Consider the following 27,005-nt stretch of genomic DNA (forward strand, 5'->3'; position numbering starts at 1 on the left):
TTTATTCAATTTCTTGATATTTTTCATACCAGATATAACAAGTGACAAATTGGCGCATCGTTTAATATCATAGAAGGAGTACAATGCCAAAATGTAATACTTTTTAACAATTGCTTTTTATATGGGCCTCGTTCTAGGAAAACCAGAGGATGTGCGTAAAGTGTCGTCCCAGATAAGCCCCTGAAGTCCGCTTCCGCTTATCATGAACGACGATTTCCGCTTTGGCTGGATTTTCGTTTAGAATAGACATCCTTTTTAACGAAGAATTATTAACAACGGATAGTGTCGTTTATTATTAACCTGTGCGGACTGCACAGGCCTATCTGGTAAGATATTTTAAACACGTGAATTAAGCCCAGTTTTTACAGAGCGCGGCTAGTATATGTACGGACCGCGTAATAGCAGCCGCAATTTTCAAGAATCACTTGACAATTAAGCTAAGAATATGGGCGTAAATAGAACAACGTCCGGGACGCATAAGGTTGTTTCATGAATCACGCTGACAAGCCAGTTTTGACTACGATCTTCGACTGGCAAGTCTACCAATCATAACCGTGCGAAGTGACGTACGTGCACAATCGTGATTCATCGACAATCTCCGGAATCCTCCGTAAGACAGGCATTTTTAAGCAATAAATCGTCTGCTGATCCAGAGTGGTACGTTCAAAGCAAACGTTTGACAAGATTAGCAACCTTTCAATATGTTAAGAGCTTAGGAGCAAAGTTGGTTGGAGTATGGAGACACATTTCTATATTCGACGAGAAAAAAGTATGTTATTTAAATATATTCTGCTTAATTATAACGATTTGTTATGGGTTGAGTACGTATACATGTACTGAATGATGTGCCGCATGCATTTGCTTTTTAAATGACTGTTTGACGTGAATATCCGACATTGCGAAGTTTTAAATAAGTGTCTGCGTAATAATTATTCAATAGAGTTCTTAATGTTGATTTATGTGCGACTTTTTAATCTGATGATTGTAATTTAGCGTTTGGTATTGCGATATATGTTCTTAACGAAAATGCATATTAGAGGTGTAAGGAAACTTTATCACCAGCTGTGAATGACATATACTGAAGTGAATATCTTGGTCGAATAGGACACGTTAAGGCAAATTTATTCACAGTTTAAAAATAATAATAATGACTATAACAGCGACTGTCAATCATGATTGCATCCTTACTGGTGTATACGGAATAGCTCGCTCAACGACCGTCCGAGAGTACGCATCACTCGAGTGGCTTGTTTAAAATCCTATGTGATTCAAATTTTACAAGCCACCTGATTGAAATATACTCTTGGAACAATCGACAAGCGTAACGTTCATTTTGTTCTATATACTGAAGCACTTTCATTTTCTGAAAAATTAGACTTTGTTTATTGCTGCGCGGGTGGTGGTGCTTATAATAATACAACGAGTTTCACATTGTTTCTATAATGCATAATAATCACATTACATCGAGTAACAAGCTAGAACAAGTAGCATTCAATGCATTAATTACAGAATAAACAGGAAATCTTTCAAATGTAATAAGTAAACAAGCTAGTCGCAACTTTTCATAATTACACCATCTAAGTAGGGTAAAAGTAAGAACATTGCGGCCATTTTGTTAGGTTGAGGTGCCTCACTGCGTGAGGTGCGGGTCTAATCGATTGATAGTCCAGGTGCAAAGGTGTGAGTTATTGGTTTTCACCTGGTGCTGTATGTATGTATTCGCTTAAGGGTATGGTTATAAATCGATGCTTATTGTTTTCGGTGAAATGAGCGTGTAATTCACCTGTCACTTGTGCGTGACTTCTTGTTGTTAAGCGGTTCTACATTATCGGCGCGTTAACGATTTAAACTATTGAACTATTTGCGCTTTTTTTTCGTGCGAATCCGATGCGGTTCCACATTATAGGCGCGCAAACGATTTAAATTATTGGCGCTCTTTTCGTGCGAACCCGATATATTTCTGAATGTATTTGAAGAGCGATCATTCCCAATGCAATTAACATTCTATTAGAATATTAAGTAGCCGAGTTACGATACTCTCACTTTTGTTAAATATCAATTGCAAATGTTCGAGTAAACTGTCAATAAACTTTGTTGTAGAAAGTTTTACAAATACAATCCAAAACTTTATGGACCGTTGTTTTTAAAAGTATCGTTCAATGTTTACAGTTAGATAAAACACGTTGATTGGTTCGATATCAGAATAATTAAGAATATGCATAATAATTGTTAATCATGTGTTAAGTCATGTACATATCCATAATCTCCAAGACCGTAGCATCAGTTCGGTGCGTAATGACCGCGCGCTACTTTCTTCTGTCTTCATTCCTTACTTACTTTCATTTTTAAAACCATTTTTTTCTATCCTATAAAGAATTCTATTATCCTAAGCAAGATGTAATTTTAAAAACTGAACTCCAAATATAAACTCTACAAATCGGTATAAAGTACGAACATGTCAACCTAGATTCTTTACTCCAAAACGGTATGATTTTTGCAAAAGTTAAAGTTATTACTCGCCGGGCTGCCCAAATCAGAAGAAAAACTTAATATTTATTTATATATCTGAAAAATACGTAACGTAGGCTTTCTAATTATATATAATTTGTCAAAATCGGCCGAGAAATGAAACTAAAATTAAAAAAAAGACGTGAGTGGATACATCAAAATGTTTAACCTCGGCGCTTCGATGTACGCTAATTATGAAAGATCGATAGTTATCGGTCACGTGACTCAGTTTCGACAAGATATTTGCCGATACGGTTACGTTTCATCAGTGTCATCTAGAGTCCGTGAATAACCGAAGCATTCGTCTTCTTCGTGTGTCGTATGAACAGATATCGTTGCAGGAAATTAAAATGATTCGTAAAACAAAATTGTGTCTTTGTTTCGTATGAACGAATCTGCACTAAAACTAAATTTAGATTCACATCGTACATGCATGCTGGTGATTTCGACTTTACAGACATTTTCCATTTCAGAATTAAATATCTGGCGTATTTTTCATGTTTCGACACATGTTCTTTTTCACTTTTATTTTAATTTATATTGAAATATATGTTTAATACGTTTTTTACACATTAATTTTATATAAATTCATAAATATTTGACAAAATCGTGCATACATACTAAAACCTCTAAGCGATTAAAATCGGTTACAAGTATGGATAAAGCAATGAAGCTGTGATCGTCGCCATCTTTGTACCGGATTGCCGAATTTCAAATTTCAGATTTCGAAGTCATTTTTTGCCAATTCCAAATGTGCCGAATATTTATTATCTTGGTTATTGACAATGTATCCTACTTTGCGGAATGCATATTTCTGATTGCCATGTTGCCGAATTCTTCGCGAAAAAAAGGTGAATCACGTCGGTTCGCGGTGATTCGCGCTGATTGCCGTACAGCGTGATACATCGCGCGACGGTCACCGTGGAATTGCCGAGACATCACTAAAATTTTCTTGTCGCTCGGAATCACCGCGATTTGTCACGTTGCATAAATCGCTGTGATGCGAGAATTGCTGCAAAAATCACGGGTCGTGTAGTGTATGTTTATAATTTTGACTTAATTTTCTGGAAACGCTCCAGATAAATATGTGTTCAATCAGATGAGTATAATCTCACATTCTAAACTGTTAAACTCACCTGAGCACAAGGTGTTTATAGGAATCTTCGAAATTAAATTTACTTGCCAGCTACTTCAGAAATTTTACTTGCTGAAACACGTTATTTGTTAGTTTTTCTAATACCAAACAAATCCTCAACCAATAATAATTTACAACTTAACTCCCTACAACAATAAAATATTAGTTTCTCAATACAACATTTATTGATATAACAAACTTCAATAATTTCAGTACAAAATCTCAGCTTTTTTTAATTCTCTGCTTTTTAATCGCAGTCTCTGTATAATGTTTTTGAGGAGGTTTTCCAGGTATAGCCTCGTCAACAAACCTTCAAAATGTAATAAATTTGTTGTCATTTGTTGACATTGAGGAAAACAAGAAGCGTGACACATTATTAAATTATTTAATTGATCCATTTGTTATCACTCGAAAGTCTAACCCCAAAAGCTGATCGGAGCCGAATGTGATCAATAGGGCAGGCAATGTGGGAAATTACCACAATCTCAAGGGAAAAGGCTCAATTTTTGGTTCAATATTTCGAATCCATCTTCAAAAAATTCAAGCTAACCTCAAGAAAGATTTGACTGCGGAAACCCGTTTGAACTGGAGAACGACAGTATTTTTAATGTGCCTGGGGATAAAAGTAGGCTTCACAATATACCATTTACATTTGAAGGACTCCAGACAATAATAAAAAATAACAGTATCTCCGTAATGGGCCCATATAGAATATATAATTTTATGTTTCAACACCTGCAAGCCATAATTCTAAGCATCTGACTAAACTCATTCAATCTAGTATTGATTGTAGACACAGCCACGATAATTCCCCTCCTAAAACGCAATAACGCCAAACACCAACCAAAATCATACCGCCCAATAAAGTCTTCCCTAAACATTAAAGTGCAGTAAAATTACTAGAAACGTAGGTCAAAAGATATTTTAACAGTTAAAGAAATCGAATAACAGCTTACACCATTTCTGGTATTGCTTTAGGAAAAGGTGCTTCACTGTAGATCAGCTAGCCACAGTACAGCATAACATAACTTTCTGCTTAAAATCACAGGCAAACAGTATGGGAAATATTTTGGACATACGGGTAGCTTTTTTCGTTCAGTGATTGTATATGTGTGATATCTGCATATCGTTGTAAGCTAAACACTAAACATAATACAACATAATATAATCAGTCAATACGAACAACGCCAACCATTTTATGCAACACCAATAATTGTGTGTTATAGTTGTACATGTACCTATCAGATTATAATGATTGATCGTTTCTACGTGCGGAAGCGACGTTTTCATGTGGTGTCAATCATTTCTTCGAGACTGAATGCTTAGTAAGATAAAATAAATGCATATAAAATTGTTGACAAAATTTTCAAACGCAGCAGCTTTCAAATATCAAAGCTGCTGACATGAAAATATCATTTTAATAAAAGTATGTGTGTAATTAAAAAATGCAATTACACACATTTACGGTATCAAATTTTGTTGCTAATGTAATGGAATGTACATGGGGTTTCACAGGCACACTGTGATAGAATGACATCGTTTATTTTTCAGTTGATATTAGTCTTTAAACTGAATACATGTGTTCGGTAAAATATACCAATTCACTTGTAGATGACAAATGTTTTTGTTACCTACATACATTTTTCATAATGATATGTCTTATGTTTCAGTTGATTTGATTCTTTGAACAGACGATCTAAGTTTTGTAAAATATACTTATTTAATTATAGGAGAAATAAAGCAACCAAAACAATAACAAGATCAGAGGATGCTCATGGACAAGAATATGACGACGTGCCATAATACAACTACTCTTTGGTTGTCCACAAACTAACTCTCTACTGAATGGTTCATTTAGTCTCCTGGGGATGGCTGCCAACACCAGCATCTTCACCGATAAGCAGACCAATAACTGGTTCAAAGCTTGCATTGCCCTCAATTTGACAAAGGATGGATTGACTGACTTTGTTGTGACGGAATTACTAAACGTCCAAACAATAGTTGGTAGAAGTTGTGGGCAATGCTTTATTCAAAACCTTATACCGTGCCCAACTCGGGACGTGTGTAAACAGAGGAAACGAACTAACTGTTCTTTCCACAATTCACTACAATACAAGTCATGCCAAACATGTGATAAAGTGAAACAAAATATCACATCGTTACACAGATTTAATGGGCCTTCTTGGGCAAACACTAAAGCTGAAAGATGGGCAACGGATCCGTGGGAAATTGGCAAATGCTACCTCCCACGGGATGGATATATCAGCGTATCTTCTGTGCAGGCATCTGACTTTAATGGTGTGATAAGCATCATGTTGAACTGCACGCATTTCCAGAATTGCGTCTCCCCCGCATGTCTATCACCGCCTCCTCCTGATAAGCAATGTCCGCTAGAAAAGGTAATCTCTAAATGCACCATTCTAATAGAACGAATACAAGTCTAAATTTTCAAAGTTTGGTTTGTTAACAGAATTTTCATATGTATAATTTTTATGTGTTATGACACGATTTATGTCATGCAATTAATTATCATTGTATGAATTATACAAGTATTATTTAAAAGTGTATGTATATTTAAGCATGTTTACAATCACATGTCATCACTTCGACGCTGGTTTTCCATGCGTGTGAAGGTTTACCTCAATACTTCTTCTCTTGGTCCTTAACGTCACAGCAATCCTTTCCCCTCTAGGTCCGTCAAATAGGCCGAGATGTACGCCACACTGCCAACTGCAAGGTTACAGATGCTGATCTGCAGTACTGCTTCCTGACACTGTCCACCCTATTGGCTGATCCGGTCTGCTTAGTGCATGATCCCTCAGCAACAGAAGCGCACAGGAAACTCAGTGAAGTAAATTGATTGTGTTTGTGTTGTTTGTCTCTATTTAAACAATTATATAATATAAAGAATGCATGTACAAAGAAATTGTCCACATGAATATTTTAACAAAGATATTTTTATGCAAAAAGTGAATCTTTGTCACTTACGAATAGATATTTTTATTTTATACTGATACTGAAACATTTTAAGAACAGTATGCAATTAACACACGCTTTTAGTGGGCGGGAAACACAATAATTTCATAACAGAACAGACAAATGTCCAGATAATGAAATACTGCAGTATATTTGAGAAAAATATCATATCATACAGTTTATGTAAAATGGTTTGTAATAATATTTATTGCATGGTGTTTGGTTGTGTCATTAGAAAATAGCGCTTGCAATCATTTTAGCTCACTAAGCACAATGTGCTCGTGGTGCGCTTTTGTGATCGCTTTTTGTCCTCCGTGCATTGTGCGGGGTCAACATTTGCCTTGTTATCATTTTAGAGGCCACATTAATTGTCCGATCTTCATGAAATTTAATCAAAGGATTTGTCTCAACGATATCTTGGACAAGTTCGAAAATGGGTATGGTTGATTTTAAAAGATGGCCTCCTGGGGGCGGGATATTTTTCCTAATATGGTTATAGTAAAAACTGGTTAACACTCTAAAGATCACATTTGCTGTCCGATCATCATAAAACTTGGTCAGAAGATTTTTCCTAATGATATCTTGAATGAGTTTGAAAATGGTTCCAGTTGGTTGTAAAATATGGCCGCCATGGGGCGTGGCATTTTTCCTTATATGGCTTTAGTAAAACCTTGTTAACTCTCTTCAAGCCACATTTATTGTCCGATCATCATGAAACTTGTTCTCACGATTTGTACGAATGATGTCTTGTACGAGTTCGACAATGATTCGAGATGGTTAAAAAATATTGAAAAACATTTTTTCTTATATGACTATAATAAAACTGTGTTAACACCCTAGAGGCCACATTTATTGTCCGATCTTCATGAACACTGGTCAGAAAATTCGTCCCAACGACACCTTGATTAAGTCCCAAAATCAATACGATTCTGGTGTGTTATAAAAATTGCCACCAGCGGGCAGCTCATTTTGCCTAATATTGCTACGTATGGATATAGTAAAACTTTGTTAACACTCTAAAAGTCACATTTATTGTCCATTCTTCATGAAACTTGGTCAGAACATTTGTTCTAATGATATCATGAACAAGTTCAAAATGGTTCCTGGTTTCTTGAAAAACATGGCCTCAATGAGGCGGGTATTTTTCATTATATGGCTATATATTGCTAGGCCGTTACCCCACCCAGTTGTTATTGTATTGCGTAATGTAACTAAAGCTCGTTTCCGATTAAATATCATAATCACAGTAAGAATGTATATGAAACATTAAAGATAAATAGCTTATTAATTGATTTAAAGTCATACCCATTGTTAAACTTGTGTATTTTGGCAATGATTTAACTTATTATTGTTGTTCGCGCTTGCATCGTATTCATTCATTAAATCCGCCATTTCGTATGACGTTCATTGGTAGATATTTTTACATTATAGGTCGTCACATGTCATTGACGTCACGACGGTTTTAGTATAAATAACGTAGTCAAACGAAAAACAAGTTTCACTTTCGAATACAGCTTAAACGGAGAAAGATCAAAAATGAAAATATACTTTAACTACTTCAGATTAATATTAACATTTAAAAAGGGTTTGAAAAGTCGTGAGATGCAGGTACGAATATTTTAATTGTTTGTATACGATATTTTGATATATGCTTCTGTTATCATGAAAATTATTATAAAAATAAAAGTAAAAGTAGAAATTTTGAATTAAATCTTTTTTTCTTTGTTATACGGCATAACAATATTACTTTAGTAAAACGTTGTAAACACTCCAGGGGCCACATTTATTGTCTGATCTTAATGAAACTTGGTCAGAAGATTTGTCCCAATGATATCTTGGACGAGTTTGAAAATAGTTTTGGTTGGTTGAAAAACATGGCCGCCATGATTTTTTTCTTATATGATAATGGCTATCGCAAAGACCTGTTTACACTCTAAAAGTAACATTAATTGTCCAATCTTCATAACACCTAGTCAAAACATTTGTTTTAATGCTATCTTGGATACGTTCAAACATATTTCCTGTCTGTTGAAAAACATAGCCGCCAGGGGTCGGGGAATTTATTCTAATATGGCTATAGTTAAACCTATTTAACACTTAAAGTTATATTTATAGTTCATTTTGCACGAAACTTGGTAAGAACATTTGTTGTAATGATATATTGGGGCTGCACTGAGCAGATCAGTTCCTTTGTATCTCAGGTGAGAAACTTTGGGTCTTTCAGGCCCTCTTGTAAATGAAAACATAAACACTGCTTTGTTGAATATCACTGAAAATAAATCGTTGATTAAACTAGCACCAATGAACTGGGCCTACAGGGCAATTCACTACTGTCGTCACATATCAACATTATCAAGCACATTGGCAACTTTAAAATATTCCATCTTTTTGGCTTCAGATATTGAAATCACATTATCGGATGGAGATATTGAAATCATTTTATAATACAAAATAAACTAATTAGTATAATCAATTAAGGCTTTATTATATGCGTATTAAACAAATGTCAATATGAGAATGTTTTTTTTTATTTTTTGCTGCTCTGCTAACTTTTCTCTACTAGTTCTGTTGTATAAAAAACACAGACTATATAATAATTTATTTAGATATATTATGAGAATCTGTTTTGATATATGTCTACGATAGCAAATAATTTATGTAGTTGCAGAATGATCGTCTTTCACTGGACGATTTTTGCAAGCTGTTGATAGAAGCCAATCAGACCCTCACACAGGCAAAAGAGACTGGAGAACGTTTTTCTAAAGAGGCTGAAAGGACTCTGAAAGAAGGTCTTAATGATTTAGAGGCTAAAATAAAGACTGGAGAACAAAGCATTGAAAACAAATCACAGGCTGGAGAACAGCGCATTGAAAAAAAGACACAGGCTGGAGAACAAAGCATTGAAAACAAGACACAAGAAAGCATCAACCGCATACATCAAGCAGCGAATGAAAAAGATCGAGACGAATATGATCGAGGCGAAGCAGGTTTGTGGACAAGTTTTATCTCTATAATAAATTGTGGTTATAACCTATTTGCGCACTTGAAAAACAATTAACTACCAAGCTGACAAATCCGTTCAACTTATAAAGAAACTGTATGTGTTATGTTGATAACAACCGTACGTCAAAGACAAATATCCTACTATTAAATTGAATAAATCCGTTAACTGACATAGACATCCAACTGTTGTATCAGGCATATAATTTTTTCAAGACCATTCTTCGTGTTGCAGTGTCTGAAACATTAGTTATAATGACACAAACAACATGCTGTGTGTCTGAAACATAAGTTATACTGACACAAACACCATTCTGCAATGTCTGATGCATCAGTTATACTGACACAAACTAATTGACTTTTTTCTTCAGAAAATGTCTGACTCTCCCTAACAGAAATGAAAAGGTTGCCGCTATGTAGCGGTAATGTTGCGGCTACAAAGCCACTACCATTGTTTGTAGCCACAACTACTAGCCAGAAAGTAGCCAATAGTAGCCGCTAGCGGCTACCTTGTGGCAATCTTATGGCTATTAGTGGCCGCTAGCGGCTCTTATAGCCACTAGCGGCTCATAGTAGCCAGAATATGGCCAGAACATATTCTTGTATCAAAAAAGTGCAATTATGAGCCAGATGGTAGCCACAACCAATACTTTAATATTAATGTTGAAAACACAAAAGGCTTATTATCTAGTAGCTTATTTAGCTAGTGGCTCTTAGTAGCCAGAAGGTAGCCACAATTGTAGAATGACATCATATTTTATATGATGTCATGACGTCACTGATGATGTCATCATACAAAAAATCAAAATGGCTGAAGAATCTGACAAGCAAAAAGAAGTTACTGGGGAAAAGTTAGTCATTGTAAGTAAGCTGTGGTGATTTATTTCATAAATCTTGCGGAGCCATCCCAGAACTAGTAGCAGCAATGTAGCCGCAACTTGAAGCGGCAACATAGCCGCAACTAATAGCGGCAACATAGCCGCAACTTGGAGCGGCAACATAGCCGCAACTAGAAGCGGCAAAGAAGCCAGAGTAGAGCCAGACCTAGTAGCGGCAACAAAGCCATAACTAGTAGCGGCAACCGAGCCGCAACTAGTAGCCAAAAAGCTCATTTGCATACGAAAAACTACCTTGCCGCTACATAGCCGCAACTAGTAGCGGCAACTTAGCCGCAACATTGCGGCATCTTAGCCACTACTAGTAGCCACAGGGCCTAAGTTTTCGTAAGGGTCTGCTGATAAAATTATGACATTCAAAGATGCAGCAGTAGTTTATGCCCGTTGTTTATATTGACACCGGAAGTAGGTATAACGTCCCGCACTAGCGACAACTAGAATCTATGTTAAGACGGAATAACGAAAATCCGGAATACATGATTTGTTTTTCGGATGTTTGCGTATTTATTCAGGCATTAGCACAATCTGTACGGATGTTCTTATTATGGTTTACCATTTATAAAACGATATTTGGTAGATAATTACACTGACTTTCCTTATAGTAGACAAACGTTTAAATCCGAAAGGATTTTTCTTGAGAATGAACTTGCTACCTTCTATTTGACAAGGGAGATAATCACTGCGACGAGATTTACTAACTCTTCTCAGCGGTTATCTCTCTTATTGATGAACGGCGTCAACATTGATAACATTATCACATGTTAATTTATAGGTTATTTATTTTTTTATTTTTTTTTAAGTAAAAAAGAGAAATATTCTAGATAGCCTACCCTACAATTTAATTGGATTCCGAATAGAAAAATATCAATAAGACCATACATAATTAACTGACTTGTCCGTGCGTTATCCGTCCATCGGATTGATGAGCCGCGCGTAGCACAAACTGCATCAGAGTTGTTGCATTATTTATTTATTATTGTTTTATTTGTTTTCTAACGTAATTTGATTTAATATAGCATATAAGCTATGTTTATTGTTACATATGTTGCAATTTTTTTGCACATTCTTCAATTTTTAAAATTTAAACACCGTTTACTGCTGAAAATACGAATCATTCATGTTGCATTTTTATTTGTATTTCGGTTAAACGGTTAACCTGTCTATTTCTTTGTATTTTTGCTGTATATAGTGTATCTATAAAAACTAAGTTAAAAATATAACTTCAATGATACTATTTTGAATTGCATGACACTTTGTTTTTAACCAACCCAATTTCTACTTGGTTGAAACCTCTTGCATTTCATGGCGCTCTTTCATAGATAACAAGTTATAAAAAAATAAATGTCTGTAAAAGAAAACTTTTTTTCATCTTGTTTAAACTGTAAACACCTGTACTGCATCTGTACACACCAATTGCATGCCCATATTTGAAAATCTGGATGAATTATGGAGCTTTCATATACCCCAGGGATGAAAATAGACTGGACAAAAGCCGAGCGCGGGTGTGGTTTAAAAAAAATCATTATATTTTTTTAAAAAGTATGGAAAGCCTACCTAAAATTTACATGTTGTTTAGTGAAATGATGCTGATTAAGAAAATAATACATGAGATTATATTTGAAAAGGTGCCCATTACGTGTGCGCTACCTTAAAGGCATTTTCTTTCGTGTGTCCCCAGTAACTAAAATCCTCGTTGTACATTAGCAATTATACTGCAAACACATTAATTAAATTTATGGAGATGGTTGTTTGCCAACCTCATCCCCCTAAACGAAATACAGACAAGTTCAGGATTCGCGCTAGTCGTCTTGCCTCCCGATCAGACGGTCAATTAAATTTGTCTGTCTGTCTGTTTGTATGTCTGTCTGTCTGTCTGTCTGTCTGTCTGTCTGTCTGTCTGTCTGTCTGTCTGTCTGTCTGTCTGTTTGTCTGTTCGTCTGTCTGTCTGTCTGTCTGTCTGTTTGTCCGTCCGTCTGTCCGTCCGTCTGTATGTCTGTCTCTCAGTCAGTCAATCGGTCAGCCCGTCCGTCCGTCCTTTCGTCCATCAGGCAGTCAGTCAGTCAGTTGGTCAGTCAGTCAGTAGGTCTGTATGTTTGTCTGTCTGTGTGTATGTCTGTCTGTCTGTGTGTGTCTTTCTGTCCGTCCGTCCATCCGTCCGTCCGTCTGTCCGTCCGTTTGTATGTATGTATGTATGTATGTATGTATGTATGTATGTATGTATGTATGTAGGTATGTAGGTATGTAGGTATGTAGGTATGTATGCATGTATGTATGTATGTATTGTATGTATGTATGTATGTATGTATGTATGTATGTATGTATGTATGTATGTATGTATGTATGTATGTATGTATGTATGTATGTATGGATGGATGGATGGATGGATGGATGGATGGATGGATGGATGGATGGATGGATGGATGGATGGATGGATGGATGGATGGATGGATGATGGATGGATGGATGGATGGATGGCTGGATGGATGGATGGATGGATGGATGGATGGATGGATGGATGGATGGATGGGTGTAGGTAGGTAGGTAGGTAGGTAGGTAGGTAGGTAGGCAGGCAGGCAGGCAGGCAGGCAGGCAGGCAGGCATGTATGTTATTCAGTAAGTCAGTCAGTCATTCAGTCATTCATTCAGTCAGTCCGTCAGTCGCTCTTCTGACTTTGTCTTAATGTATTTCAAGATTTCTGTCTTTAGGATACCCAGATGTAAGTCGTCCGTCAGTTCGTATTCTTCTTTGAGACCGCAAGGGTCAGGGATTTTATATTTGGTGTGTAATATTGTATATTTTTCATCTTCTACGTTTGTTCAAATCATGCCCCTGGGCTCTAAACTTACCACGCCCCAGATTTCACATGATTTATGCAGACTTGTATGTCAACATTTTGTGAAACTGCAACTGTTATGTTTTTCATAATTGATGTGCCAAATCGTATGATAATCGTCTGGTCAGCTTGTTCATATGATGCCTCGGGGGTCGAAATCCCCCATCCTTTGGCCTAATTGGGGTTTCTGTTTTTAAGAGGTTTATAGTAAACTCTTGTATTTGTTGTAATTATGTATCATACCTTATCAAATATGTGTCACATAGAGCAAATAAAACTAGATAAAACTACAGCAATCACACACACATCACAAAGTCAGGACAGGACTAATAGGTTTCAACATGCCTTAAGGGAGTGACCGAAGGCCCTTTGGCCCTGTTGTTGCTTCCTTCATTTACATCCGTCATTCCGTGTGTCAGTCTATCTGTATATGTGTCTTGTTGTTTTTCCGTTTTTCCAACACCCTTTTGACGGTCTGTCTTGTCGTCCGTCTATCTCTCCTTCCACCCGCCCGCCTTCCATCCCGGCCGTCCGTCCGCCCCAAACCCTCCCGACCGACCGTCCACCCGTCCGTCGACCAGATTGTCCGTCATTCAGTCCCATGGACATGATTGCACATGTCTCATTGAGTTCACCCTCGGTGTCTTACGCATACAAATAATACGAGTGTATTCAGTTTAACTATGAACGTCGTCTTTATGATGTATCTGTGTTTTAGAGGATCTGAGAACAAAGTGCTTATTGTGATTTTGTGATCACCTTTTGTCTGTCGTTCGTCGTGTGTCGTCAACATTACCTTGGAAATACCCTATAGGCCATATTTATATATTATTTTCCAGTTTTCATGAAACTTAAAAAGAAAATTTGACCAAATGATATCCCGGCCGTGTTCGAAAGTGGATCACATGGGTCAAAAAGTAACTATGTACAATTTCATTTTTTTTTATATAAACACTCTTATATACGACATTTTTCCAATCTTCATGACTGCCTCAGATTATTTGTTCTAATGATATTTTGTCTGAGTTGCAAAATACTGCCGGTCCTTTGAAAAGGGCAGGGGCAAATTCGTTTTTATGTCTATGGTAAACCCTTGTGAACACGCTAGAAGTCACATTTTGTCCAATCTTATAGAAGTTAACTCATAATATGTGTTCTTATTAGGGATGCAAGCGATTAACCGGTTAACCTACCGGTACGACCAGTTAACCGGTTACATTTTTGAGAAAAGGTTAACCTGAAAAAAATGTTTTTATGCCTTTTTCATGGAATAATTCTTACGATTTTTCGTTTGTCGTGCGACATACTTCCAACTTGCCCTGGCGACAAACACATTTATAAAGTAATATATCAGTACCTTAGTGGTTACAGCCAGGGGTTAAGTTTTGATAATTGGCGCTATTGTTATGTTTTACTCGCGCATATTTAACTAGCGAACTGCGGGGAATGGGGGCTATGAACGAAGACGTATTTTATACATTTATCTAACACGCGATAAAAATCAGTTGAGAAAATGGGCGGCTTATTTTGATGCATTGTTAACCAATATCTGCCACAGATTGATCGCGAAAATAAAGTTTTTATAAGTAGCAATTTTATCAAAATCATTAAGTTGAATAAGTGCAATTGCTTCAAAGTCGCGCTGTATAGTACGTTTGCAAACATGCGCGTGAATTGTCAACTCGATGGCGACCCATTGAAATGGGGGGGGGGGGGGAAATAAACAGCGTTTCCAAATTGCGCATGCTGCCCAGGAGGCTTTTGTCCGTACCATCGACATCCGTGAAATCGGATGGAGTGTTCTCGAAAACAAGTCGTCTTGTTAGCAAGGCGCGCAACTTCATCAGCCACAAGCTAGTGGACAAAGTCATTTTCTTAAACAAATGAACACTGTTGTTTTACGCATGTTCTGAATATACATTGTACGTGAATGTTTGCTTATTTTTTAAATGTGCGATAGCGTTTCATTAGTTTTACAATCATTTAAAAACATTGTTATATTAACATTATTTTAATTTAAAAATTAAAACAGAATGAACAAAGATACACAGCATTATGGTTGGCGATACGACGTGAACGTAATATAAGCGGCCATGATAAAGGCAATTTAGCATATTTGTCGCTAAATGTACGGGAAACAAACGAATGAAGAACATAAGAAAAATCTAACTTTAACAGGTGAAACGTCTGTAAAATGTGTATCAATGATTGTGCTATTTATTAAACTTGGACAATTTAAAGTACCATTGGACTCTTAATTGTCATCCGTTTTATCATAAATTAAACACACCACAAAAGAACTTTATTTTCAAACTGAAATTCAAATTCCTTAACTTTATCACATCATCTATCACACGAAAAGGTTTCTCTCATTTGAAAATATGGATCCGACCAAATTCCCACGGCAAATTAATATTATCATATAACATTATCGAAATCATTCGTTATATTACATTTAATTTACCCAGATTGACACAATAGCGTCATTTAAAAAATGTCATAGAGTCAAACATGGATCATTATATTTTGTTAATACCAGCGAAATTACACTTTCTGACAATTTAAAATCAAATATCGTTTATTTAATGAAAATTAACAAATAAGTATGAACAACATAATGGAGCGCTTGTAACACTGTTCATCGATATTTTGGAAATACGTGTTTTAAAAAAGTAGCGTTTTATTTCTTAAGCCGTATTATCGCAGTGACAGCAGTTTAGGTTCTTCTTCTTTTACGGTTTTACCGGTCATGTAAACACAAATGAAATTATTTCCTTTCAAATAAAATAATTCTAAAATAGTTCACACAGTATATTTGTTAGTAAATTGGTGTAAATACATCTATTAAAATTACGAAAAAAATGTCAATACTCTACCTTAAATAACATACCTTTGAAAAAATATTGTGTTTTATATTTTATTTCACGAAAACTAGTATGGAGACTTAATGTTTTCATTTGATTAAGTAGCGTTTATTTGATTGCATACCTTTTATCCCACAACAAGCAGCATGTTACATTTAAGGTACTGCCACAGTGTTTTTAAGTTTCATTATGTCTGGTTTGTTGGGTTGGAAAATAAAAACATGCATTAAATTTAGGGCTAAATGAAAGAAAATTTAAGTATAAATAATAAACATATTTTATCTATGACAATTAGAATATATCTGGTGTTTACAAGGTAGAAATCCGTCTTTTAGAGCTTTAAAACTTAAAAATAATCGCGTTTGTTGAAATGGACGTATACGTCAAGAAATCCTACTTTCGGTTTTAAAAGCGGTACCGTTTGAAAAATAATAAATTACTTGCTAGCTACGCTATAGATTTAATTTTATCTATGCCAATTAGAATATATCTGGTGGTTACAAGGTAGAAATCCGTCTTTTTGCGCTTTAAAACTTAAACATAACCGCGTTTGTCGAAATGGACGTATACGTATAGAAATCCTACTTTCGGATTTAAAATATAAAAAAATAATAATAAATAACTTGCTAACTAGGCTATAGATTTAATTTTATTTATGCAAATTAGAATAAATCTGGTGGTTACAAGGTAGAAATCCGTCTTTTTGCGCTTTAAAACTTTAAAATAATCACGTTTTTCGAAATGGACGTATACGTATAGAAATCCTTCTTTCGGTTTTAAAATTTCAAAAAAAAATTACTTGCTAACTAGGCTATAGATTTAATGACAATTTTGCACACTTTCACATTGCATCTATATGTATTGATTAACATGTATTTTATTTCAATGAGTGTGGCTTTAATATAGGCATATAGCATGCATTTAATTAAAATATATCTCGAGTTAGATTACTAAGAGATATTATCCATGTGCTACTCATTCCCATTAATGTATACACAACTAAGAACGTACTCTCAACATTTTATTCATTCTTCAATAATCAGTTGATGATTTTGATATGCTGCTTCGATGCTGGGTGATAAAAGTACATATTTCCTTTCATACAGACGTTGATGTAATAAATAGGATATTTCTGAGGAGAAACTATACAGTATTTTGAAATTTATTTTTCGTAACCGATAATTACCTGGTTAATGCTTCTATTCATGTACCACGGTGTTATACTGCTTATTTCCGACAACGAGAGCTCTGTTAAAGATAAATATTCAAATAATAAATGCATTTAATTGGCAGATGAAGGGTTTCGTACATATTGCCTCCCGAGCAAAATGATGTATACCTTTGAAACGAAAGTGATGTATAATAAAAACTGTCATCATGTTAAGAACCAATTTCTTTTAAATGTGATTTTGTAAACGAACGTTATCAAGTCTTTTCACGCCTATTTCAATGCTAAAGATTGACTGATTGGTATGTGTCAACATCGGACACCGGTTGTTATGACAACGTACAGCGTCTCCATTATTCCGATACCGTTGACTGATTTAAAATTATGTATTTAAGCGGTGACACTGTTAGAGCTCTCACAATCTCCCACAATATTCATTATTAAATTGTTGGAGAAGGCATCGATGTTATAACTTTTTTTATATGTCTGTCACTCAAATATGTCAGTAATACATGTGTAATAAGCAGCCTTTTTTCCATGTTGTACCAGATGAATTCTTGAACACCCCGCTGTAACAAGACACATTTGAATCTATAAATAAACGACGGTCTGAATACTTATCCTCACAAAACCGGTATGTCCGATGTTCGATTTTCTTTGCGGTTTTTGACGATGCTGCTTCAGCGAACCTCTCCGTCTTAGTTATCATACCATGAAAACATTCTTCACATTGGCGACCTATGTGAAAGACCGAGCCAGTCCGATTTAGTTAGCTAAATTTTCTCTATCGGCATAGCTCGCTGATTATCATTGATAAAGGTAAAGGCAGCTTGGTTCCCGTCCTCTTTCAAATTTATCGAGAGGTTCGGGACACGAACCCGACTCGAAACTTCCAGGTGACACTTCAAACGCTGTGACGCTGAGAAAACCCCAAATGTAGTAATTTTTAGATTTGTTCGAGAAAGTAACTCGCCTCTTAGTTTCGCTGAATGGGTCAAGTTCCTCTTTTTTGTACCCAAAATTTTCGTACCCAAATTTTTTTCGTTCCTAAATTTTCGTACCCACGTACACCATTGTGGTGATGAAGATTAACTTAAATTGATGCTTTTATATCCATCCTCTTCAAAAGCATGTCACACCAGTACTGTCAGTACTTTGATTGTTTTTAGCAAGCCAAAAGAAGTTCGTACAAAATTATGCATTTAGCTTTCCAATGTCTATATTTATAAATGATCAGGCAAGAGTTATAGCATAATCTGTGACATGTTTTAATATTAATATCTCGTTCATTAAAGCTTTTTAACAATATTTACCTTAGAAACAAAACAAAAACTACGGCGGCATAAAGGGGACATAGGCAATATTTTATTTAACTTTTTCTATAACGTGCGCACGTCGTAGCTATTACGTGCGCACGTCATGACTATGACGTGCGCACGTCATAGAAATAGTTAAAATATTTCATATGTTATTTTATTTAACTATTTCTATGACGTGCGCACATCATAGCTATCACATGCGCACGCGATAGATATGACGTGCGCACGCGATAGATATGACGTGCGCCCGTCATAGTTATGACGTGCCCACGTCATAGCTTTGACGTGCGCACGTTATAGAGACTGTTAAATAAAATATTGCCTATGTCCTCTTTATGCCACCGTAAGAAACCCCAATTATATAACAGATAAGCATTCATGATGTGTACTAAATTGATACACATATTGTTAAGGAACTGAAGGAAACCGTATCAATAGTGAATACCAACTTTCAGCAGTTTGTTAAAAGAGTAATATTAAACTACTGCTTTGAATACAGAGGCCAAATGGTATTGTGTATTCTATTTTTTATATTTACCGGTAGTTTTAGTCATGCTATTGTTCAATATGTATTTTAAATGTGCGTTGTGAATATGTCTGGCAATGGATGTGATGATCTAATTGGTTCAATCCGATGTAAGACACCGCTCAGAAAACTTACCTATATTTTTTAAGCAATAATATGATGTGTAAAATAGCTTTTAAAAGAAAAATGTTGTAATAATTTAGGGATCTTGGATGTATAAACAAATTACTCACATGGGTTGACATTTCGTGCATTAAGGGTTCTATGTGAACCGGTTAATAACTGGTTACGGCAAAAGTTTAACCGGTTAATGTTTTTGTAACCTCTTGCATCCTTACTTATTATGACGGATGGGATTTTATACGATCTATGCACGAAATCCGTCAATCATTGCACAGAAGATGTATATACAACATTAATATTTAAAGCTGGCAGGTAACTGATCTGACAAATGAGAAACATATTGTTTAAAAATCATGAGATCTTTAACATAGAACTGCATAACGCGTTGCCGACACATTATGAATGTCCAAATAACCTGTATTTACATTCTTTTAAAACACATTTCCAAAAGAAGCATCTCGAGAAAATTATCATATATTTTTAACTATTTGGTGGAACTACCATGTGCACGAAATTAACCGATGAAGTTCACATTTAGAGTCCCCTGGAATGCTAACAATTTCAACAATTTGTTCAAAGTATGACATACAACAGCGGCGCCATTTAAGCAAATGTCTTTTATGCAGAAGACCAGGGTTCGAATTCTACACGAACTCTTCTTGTCAATGGTATTTAACTATGCATCGTATGAACTTGGGATTATAAACCCTTCGCATAGAACTTGAGGTGGGTAACTTGGATTATGACTGGATCGCCCTTCCGTCCGTCATTCCGTCTGTATGCCTTTAAAGGGGCCTTTTCACAGATTTTGGCATTTTTTAACTTATTTATTAAATGCTTTATATTGATAAATGTAAACATTGGATCGTAAAAGCTCCAGTAAAAAATCAAGAATAAAATTTAAAAAAGGAAAAGAACATTGCCCGGAGCAGGTTTCGAACCAGTGACCCCTAGAGTCCTGCCAGAGTCCTGAAGTAAAAACGCTTTAGCCTACTGACCTATTCCGCCAAGTACACTTACTAGAAGTATTTTATACCTTATATAAGCAATCTTCGTAGTTTCACAAAATTTAACGACAAAAACAGAACTCTCCAAATTATTCAATCGTTTCGCGTTGCAACGCTTTATAATTTTTAGGTTTTAAAATCGTCAAAAGATGCATATAATCGCTATATTAGACCATGGTAAATGTTCAGTATTACTGTTTCCTCACAAATATCATAACCAAAATGAAAATTTGCGAATCTGAAACAACTTTTTTCAATTTTGTCAATTTACCAAAGCGTGAAAAGATCCCTTTAAAGTACTGTCAACCGCGATTGACGAAAAAAGAAAAGTTTTAAAATACCGTATTTTTTTACAATTATTAATTTAAATTTATAAAAATATATATACTGGTATATTACATTACTTGAAAAAGTTAATATTATCAGTATATTCGGTAATAAAATTTTGCGATGTGAAATCGATAGTACATCGCGAAAATAGGTGACATAACGATATACACACTATAAATAACGTTATTAAATTGATCATTTTAAATATAAAATATATACAATTCACTACGCATGCACAATTTGCATTCCTGGGTTTACCATGTGACGATGATGATAAATCTACTTGCGTTTTTTATAGTAAACTGGTTGTTACCTGGTAGACATACCCAGTAAAATTTATTACCGAATATACTGAAAATATGAAAAGTAAACAACGTGTTTCAAGTAATGTAATATACCATTCGTTATATTTTAATCAATATAATCTAATAATTGTAAAAAAATACGGTATTTTAGAACTTGTCTTTTTTCGTCTATCGCGGTTGACAGTCCCTTTAACAATATCACGGTAGTCTCTTTTTATTAATTTGATCTGCCTTGATTGCTTCATTCATAATATACCACCAGGGCGGAATGTATAAAAAAAGTGAAAGCGCAACGAATGAGAATGTTTGTGTGTACATGTATTTCCGCGAAAAGTTTCACGTGTTAAAACAATGCAAAATCACTATTTTAACGTATATGTTTATTCGGAAACAATGTTTTATCTGTAAAAACTGTTTTGATATAATTTAAAACCTACAAAAACAGGTGCCTTGTCAAAATAGCTCACGATTATAAATATGTGTATATTCCATTTTAGAGCTGTTTTATATACACTAAATATTATTGTGAGTATGCAAAAAGCGGTACTTCATGTGAAATTTCTGTAAAAAAAAAAGATTGTTCTACTACACTTTATTTTCGCACGTAAGCGAAGCGAAAACTATATTCAGTTTACCTAATTACTATTTAACTAAACGGTTATATAAGAGTCCAATTCATTAAACAATAAAGAAATATTTTTATACCAAATTTATATAGCGCCCTTTTCATACTCGAGATATGCGTTCAAGGCGCTTTACATTTTTCCCTGATCACTGGGTCATAAGTCGTCCGTTACCTTATATTTGAAAAAAAAATCAATATCGTATTATTTTCCGATATGCCCCTTTGACGCCATGTTTTTCTAGAACAGTACATCTGGGTTTTGTAATAGAAACATGCATGTTGTATGCTTTTAACAAGTAAAATTATCGTTTCAGAACTTCGCAGGCGATTGGTGGACCATTACCGTGATACCGTTAGCTGCGTGCCTCTGTCTACTTTGATTCCCAGTCTCGATAAGCGCCTACAGGACATCTATGCCACTCAAAAAATAATCAGGATGAAAATAGAAAATGATGGGAGACGCACGAAACATGAACAAATATCGACTTACAAGGATTGCTTTTATAGAGGTGATCATTTATCTAGACGTACATATCTACAAGGCGAGCCTGGCAGCGGCAAGACAACTTTTGCTGCCAAGTTAGTTTATGACTGGTGTAACGTGCATGCGCCCTCGACGGAATGTACGAATGATCAAACGGCGTTTGGTGACGTTGATATCCTTCATAAATTCAAGTTTCTGTTCTTCATCTCGTTGCGCGATGCAAGAGAACAGAATGATGTAACGGACATGATAAAAACCCAGCTCATCAAAAAAATCTACGTGGAGAATAAAAGGGAGAGAGCGTACGAACTGGTCTTAAAAATAATGGAAAATGTGATGTATATTGTCGTTCAAGACGGTCTGGATGAGTGGACTGGTAAACATGCTGTACCTTCTATGGATGGAATTCCTAAGGACCATAGCATTATGCTCACAACTTCTCGACCATGGAAACTCGCTGATGAACGTATCACGAATTCTCAAATAGACATTCTTTTAGAAGTTGAAGGCATAAGCGATCGTAGAGAATTCAATGAAAAGATACTACGATGCCTACTTGACGAATCAACTGATATCAAACAAAGCGTGGAGCTGTTTGAAAAATTCCTCAGTAGTCGCAAACTTAAGTCGATATCATCTTCGCCTATGCTGAACACTCTTGTCCTCTGTACCTGGGTAGATGATAGAGCTGCTGCTGCTGCTGCTGCTGCTGCTGATGATGATGATGATAATGATATGGCGGAGTGTCTCACCGGATCGTCACTGTGTGAACTGTACACTACCCTGCTTGAAAATCTGTGTAAAAAAGCTAACACACAAAAAAATTATTTCGAAAATCACACATCACCAGTAAACTGTTTTTCTCGCACGATGTATGTTAAACCAAACATGGAACATATAGATGCCATAGCCAAAGCTGCGTTCTCATTTTTGTTTTCAAATGAAAAAGAATCAACACTAGTGTTCAGCGACATACACTTAATGGCTCATTTGTCTCCAACTGCAAAACAGTTCGCACTCGATTCAGGATTACTATCTCAAAGAAAAGGTAAAAAACGTACTGATCAGACATTGTCGTTTGTCCATAAAACCATCCAGGAATTCCTGACTGCTTTTCATATCCATAGGAATGCATACATAGTTGATGACGTCATTTCCGGATATCTCAAACGCCATGACAAGTCATATCGTGATATATTTCAAATATTTATATTCCTGTGTGGCTTCAACATCTCGGCAGCTAATAAACTATCTACACTGATGAATGAGCTTGACGTCTATAGTGAATATCACCTTTATTTCCAAGACTGCATCCTCTCTGGTTATAGGGAGGCTGTAGCCAACAAGAATTCTCCAATACACCTACATCTGAGTCGCTTTTACTTCGACAGTGATAATGTCGAAGATTTGATCCAGATCTGGACACTGAACACTTCACGTGCTCGATCTTTAAAGGTTGACTTGATGATGTCCGACATACATGTAACAAGACGTTTACAAGACGCGTCGTCTGCAGATTGTCATGAACCTGGACAGGTTGCCTTACCTGCACGTGAGGATCATGGGCCATCTACACTAAACGATGAGGACGGAGTCAGATCGTCTACATCTTGTATCGAGTTTGACTTGTCATTGTGTCACAACCTCGAACTGCTGGAGCTCGTTAATTTTGGTGGTTATACAACCGTGCAACCAAATGCGCTTGTGGGTCTGAAAAATTTGAAATATCTAAAACTTATGAATGATTGTACATGTGAAGCGCTTGACTTGTCACATTTTGAACACATACAGTCAATTCATCTGCACAGAAGTGTAACTTTGTTACCACTCTCTATTAATAACTATAAGACTCTTCAATGTGTCACACTAGGGACAACATATGATGGACTTGATTTGTCACTGTTTGAAAATTTAAAGTCGATAGTAATCAGAAATACAGTGAAAGTGTTACTAAAACCACTTATCAATCATAACAAACTTACTCATATTAGGTTGATTGATTTTGATTTCAACAGTTTAAACAATGAGGCCATTTATACATGGTGTCTACTTAACGGTGCTGAACCAGTCCCATGTGCAGACTATACTCCAGTAATGCCCTCCATAAAAGACATTAACTTATGGAGTGTCACATGTTCCTCTACCTGGCTACGCAGTCTGTTAAGCACGCTGTTGACTCTCGATCATAGGGTGATGTGCGAACTGTGGAGCTGTAACATAACTTCATTCGATCAAGAGGTGAAGACCAGTCTGCGGGGCAGTGACATGCCATCGTGTATGGAGGATGCAGACAGCATGTCATGGATAATAAACAATACATGTACATTAAAGTTTAAGAGCAATTCTCCTGGTCTATGGGAGACCCTGCACGGTCAGAATGTAAAACATCTGAGACTGCAGGGTATGGATACAGGTTTGAATGTGTACTGTGTACCGTCACTGTCACGGTTACTAGCATCCCTGTCACAGCTGGAAACGCTTACCATGCATTTTGCTTTTTATATCGACCTACAGCTATCTCCATCTCTGAAGCATTTGAATGTCTATTATAACACATTGTCTCCGTCAGAACTTCGCCACCTTATGAACAAACTGTGTGCATTGACTCAATCGGTTGAGGGTAGATTGGAATTCGGTTGTTGTATTGCAATAACAAAAAACACGATAAATAACATTCAACCAGAGGAATACATCCCCATCCAACAGGAACTCGAAGCTCTCGAGCGTGTTGAAGTGAAACGATTTCAAATATATGACCGGAAACCTAACACCGATAGACGGTCTGATGATGCATGGTCAGTACATTGCAGTGTTGTTGAGGATGGTGATAACAGTGATGGAATCGGTCAAGATGAGTTTTGTAAAGAGTATATAAAATATATTGGTGGTAACGTCCTGAATCGCATTTCAATGCGACTTCAGATTAACTCTGTTACAGAACAAGCATTGATAAAGGGAAGTAATATATGAGTAATGAAATTGATATTAGCATGATCATCATACATTTCCGGAATAGTTTGAAATATTGTGTAAATAATTATATACATATTATTAAACGAACATTGGTTTGTGCAGTATGTTGGCTCGGATACCAATGCCATTTCCGGTTAACTGTGTTAAAGGTCCAGACTCATGAAGAAATTAAGTAATACATTCGACTGAATGACACCAATTTGATACTTACATGTATGGTGTATATTTCACGCAAAGTATAATAAACTGTTAATACATGATATGCAGACTTGACTGATTATGAGTATTAAATGTGTATTTAAATATGTTGAAGAGGTAAATTGTGTACAGTTGTAAATGAATCCCGTATGAATACGATGACTTAATGCCATTTCTTATTGTTAATGTAGTTCTTAATGCTTATGATAATCTGACGCAAAAGTAAGTTCAGCTGAGTTGTTTAACATGTTATTGATGATGATGATGTTGAAATTGATGATAACATGAAGAGCAAAAGGATAATGATGATACATGATGACGTGTGTGCAAATGATTTTACAAGAATACCGTTAACAACGACAACGACGGTGTTGTTGTTGTTGTTGAAGCTACTGTAGATGCTGCTGCTGCTGCTGCTGCTGATGATGATGATAATGATGATGATGATGATGATGATGATGATAATGATGATGATGATGATAATGATGATTTGACAAGCATTAATGCGATTCCATTTGGTTTCAAAACTATGCAACATATCATAACTAAGGGTTTCTCTTTCACAATTCGAATGCTTAATTTCCTGTGTTTCATGTCGAAGATAATAATAAATTTCACAATTTTATTACCATATAGTGATTTTAATGCTTTTTTTCTTAAGCTAACATTAAAAGGATAGTTTAACTGTCCAAGAAAGGCGTCAACAGATTCCATATAGGTTGGATTCCAAAAATAGATGTTCTATAGTCTCAATATTTTTACCGCAGTAGTCACATAAATTAGAGTTGAATAGCAGTCATTTTTAAAAAATAATTTCTTGGTCGCGATAATTCAAAGTATGTATTTATATTGGAAATACCATTCGGTTTTTGTTTTGCAACACATAATAATATGTCTTAAAAGTTTCTTGGGATATACATTTTATTTGGAATTCTGATCGTTCAATCTGTTTCGCGCTGTTGTGTTTATGTCAGGACTTTATTTCTTGTGCATTTGCTTTTGACGTCAATAATCAATTGTATTGTTGAGTAACATGAAGAAAAAGTCCAGTATTTAATTTGCTACAAATAACTTTTTAAAAGCCTTTTAAGGCGAAACGTTTTAGGAAAGATTGAAAAAAAATGTGTAAGTGCAATGCTGTTATTGTTTATTTGTTTCCAATATCATAGTTTTATTGGTTTTATCTTGTTGTCATTTTTTACTCATCTAAACTTCCGGCTGTGAGTTGTTTGACAACAAACTATAACGTACACGAATTATTCCTTTAGTATAGATTTTATAATTTGTAATATATTTGAATGTTTCTTACAGGTATTTCACTCAAGTAAAGTTTATTATCAAATTAATAACAACCGTTTATTCGGTAATAAAACTGTTTAGCAACATAATTTTACTATTAAAGTAATAGACAAAGTATTGCATAGTGGGTGTCATCATTTTACTTACTTGAAAGCCGCGACTTGCTAAAATCAATCCCATGTCAAATGTAAGTTTCAATAAAAACACAAATGCTATCTACACAATTGTGAGATGTATTCAACAGCTTGGGTATTGACATAATACTGAATATGCATAACAACATCAACGAACTGTAAACGTTCACATTACTCAATTATCTATACAAATGTGAAACGTGTTGTCCATGAGTTTTAAATATCATCGTATTCAAATATCAAACTTAAAATACTGCACTACATATTCAGGAGCAAAAAGCAATACTGTAATCGTAGGGTT

The 27,005-nt window shown here is 35.5% G+C and overlaps 1 protein-coding gene across 1 annotated transcript; it reads left to right on the forward strand.

Moving 5' to 3' along the window:
- The first annotated feature begins 612 nt into the window (after positions 1-612).
- LOC127839224 (uncharacterized) lies at positions 613-22,054 on the forward strand. The gene is made up of 6 exons (XM_052367509.1): positions 613-769; positions 5,374-6,042; positions 6,336-6,494; positions 9,282-9,606; positions 14,189-14,266; positions 21,931-22,054. The coding sequence occupies exons 2-5, from the start codon at positions 5,512-5,514 to the stop codon at positions 14,215-14,217; spliced, it is 1,044 nt and encodes a 347-aa protein (XP_052223469.1). The 5' UTR covers positions 613-769; positions 5,374-5,511; the 3' UTR covers positions 14,218-14,266; positions 21,931-22,054.
- The last annotated feature ends 4,951 nt before the right edge of the window (positions 22,055-27,005 follow it).

This window comes from Dreissena polymorpha, chromosome 7 (genome assembly GCF_020536995.1).
Source record: "Dreissena polymorpha isolate Duluth1 chromosome 7, UMN_Dpol_1.0, whole genome shotgun sequence".
In the NCBI taxonomy this organism is placed as follows: Eukaryota; Metazoa; Mollusca; class Bivalvia; order Myida; family Dreissenidae; genus Dreissena; species Dreissena polymorpha.

Bases quoted from the DNA above. Each gene is read 5' to 3' on its own strand.
- LOC127839224 (XM_052367509.1), top strand. From the start codon at position 5,512: ATGGCTGCCAACACCAGCATCTTCACCGATAAGCAGACCAATAACTGG. The intron at 6,043-6,335 runs GTAATCTCTAAA...TTTCCCCTCTAG, and splicing joins AGCAATGTCCGCTAGAAAAG to GTCCGTCAAATAGGCCGAGA. The intron at 6,495-9,281 runs GTAAATTGATTG...TAATTTATGTAG, and splicing joins CGCACAGGAAACTCAGTGAA to TTGCAGAATGATCGTCTTTC.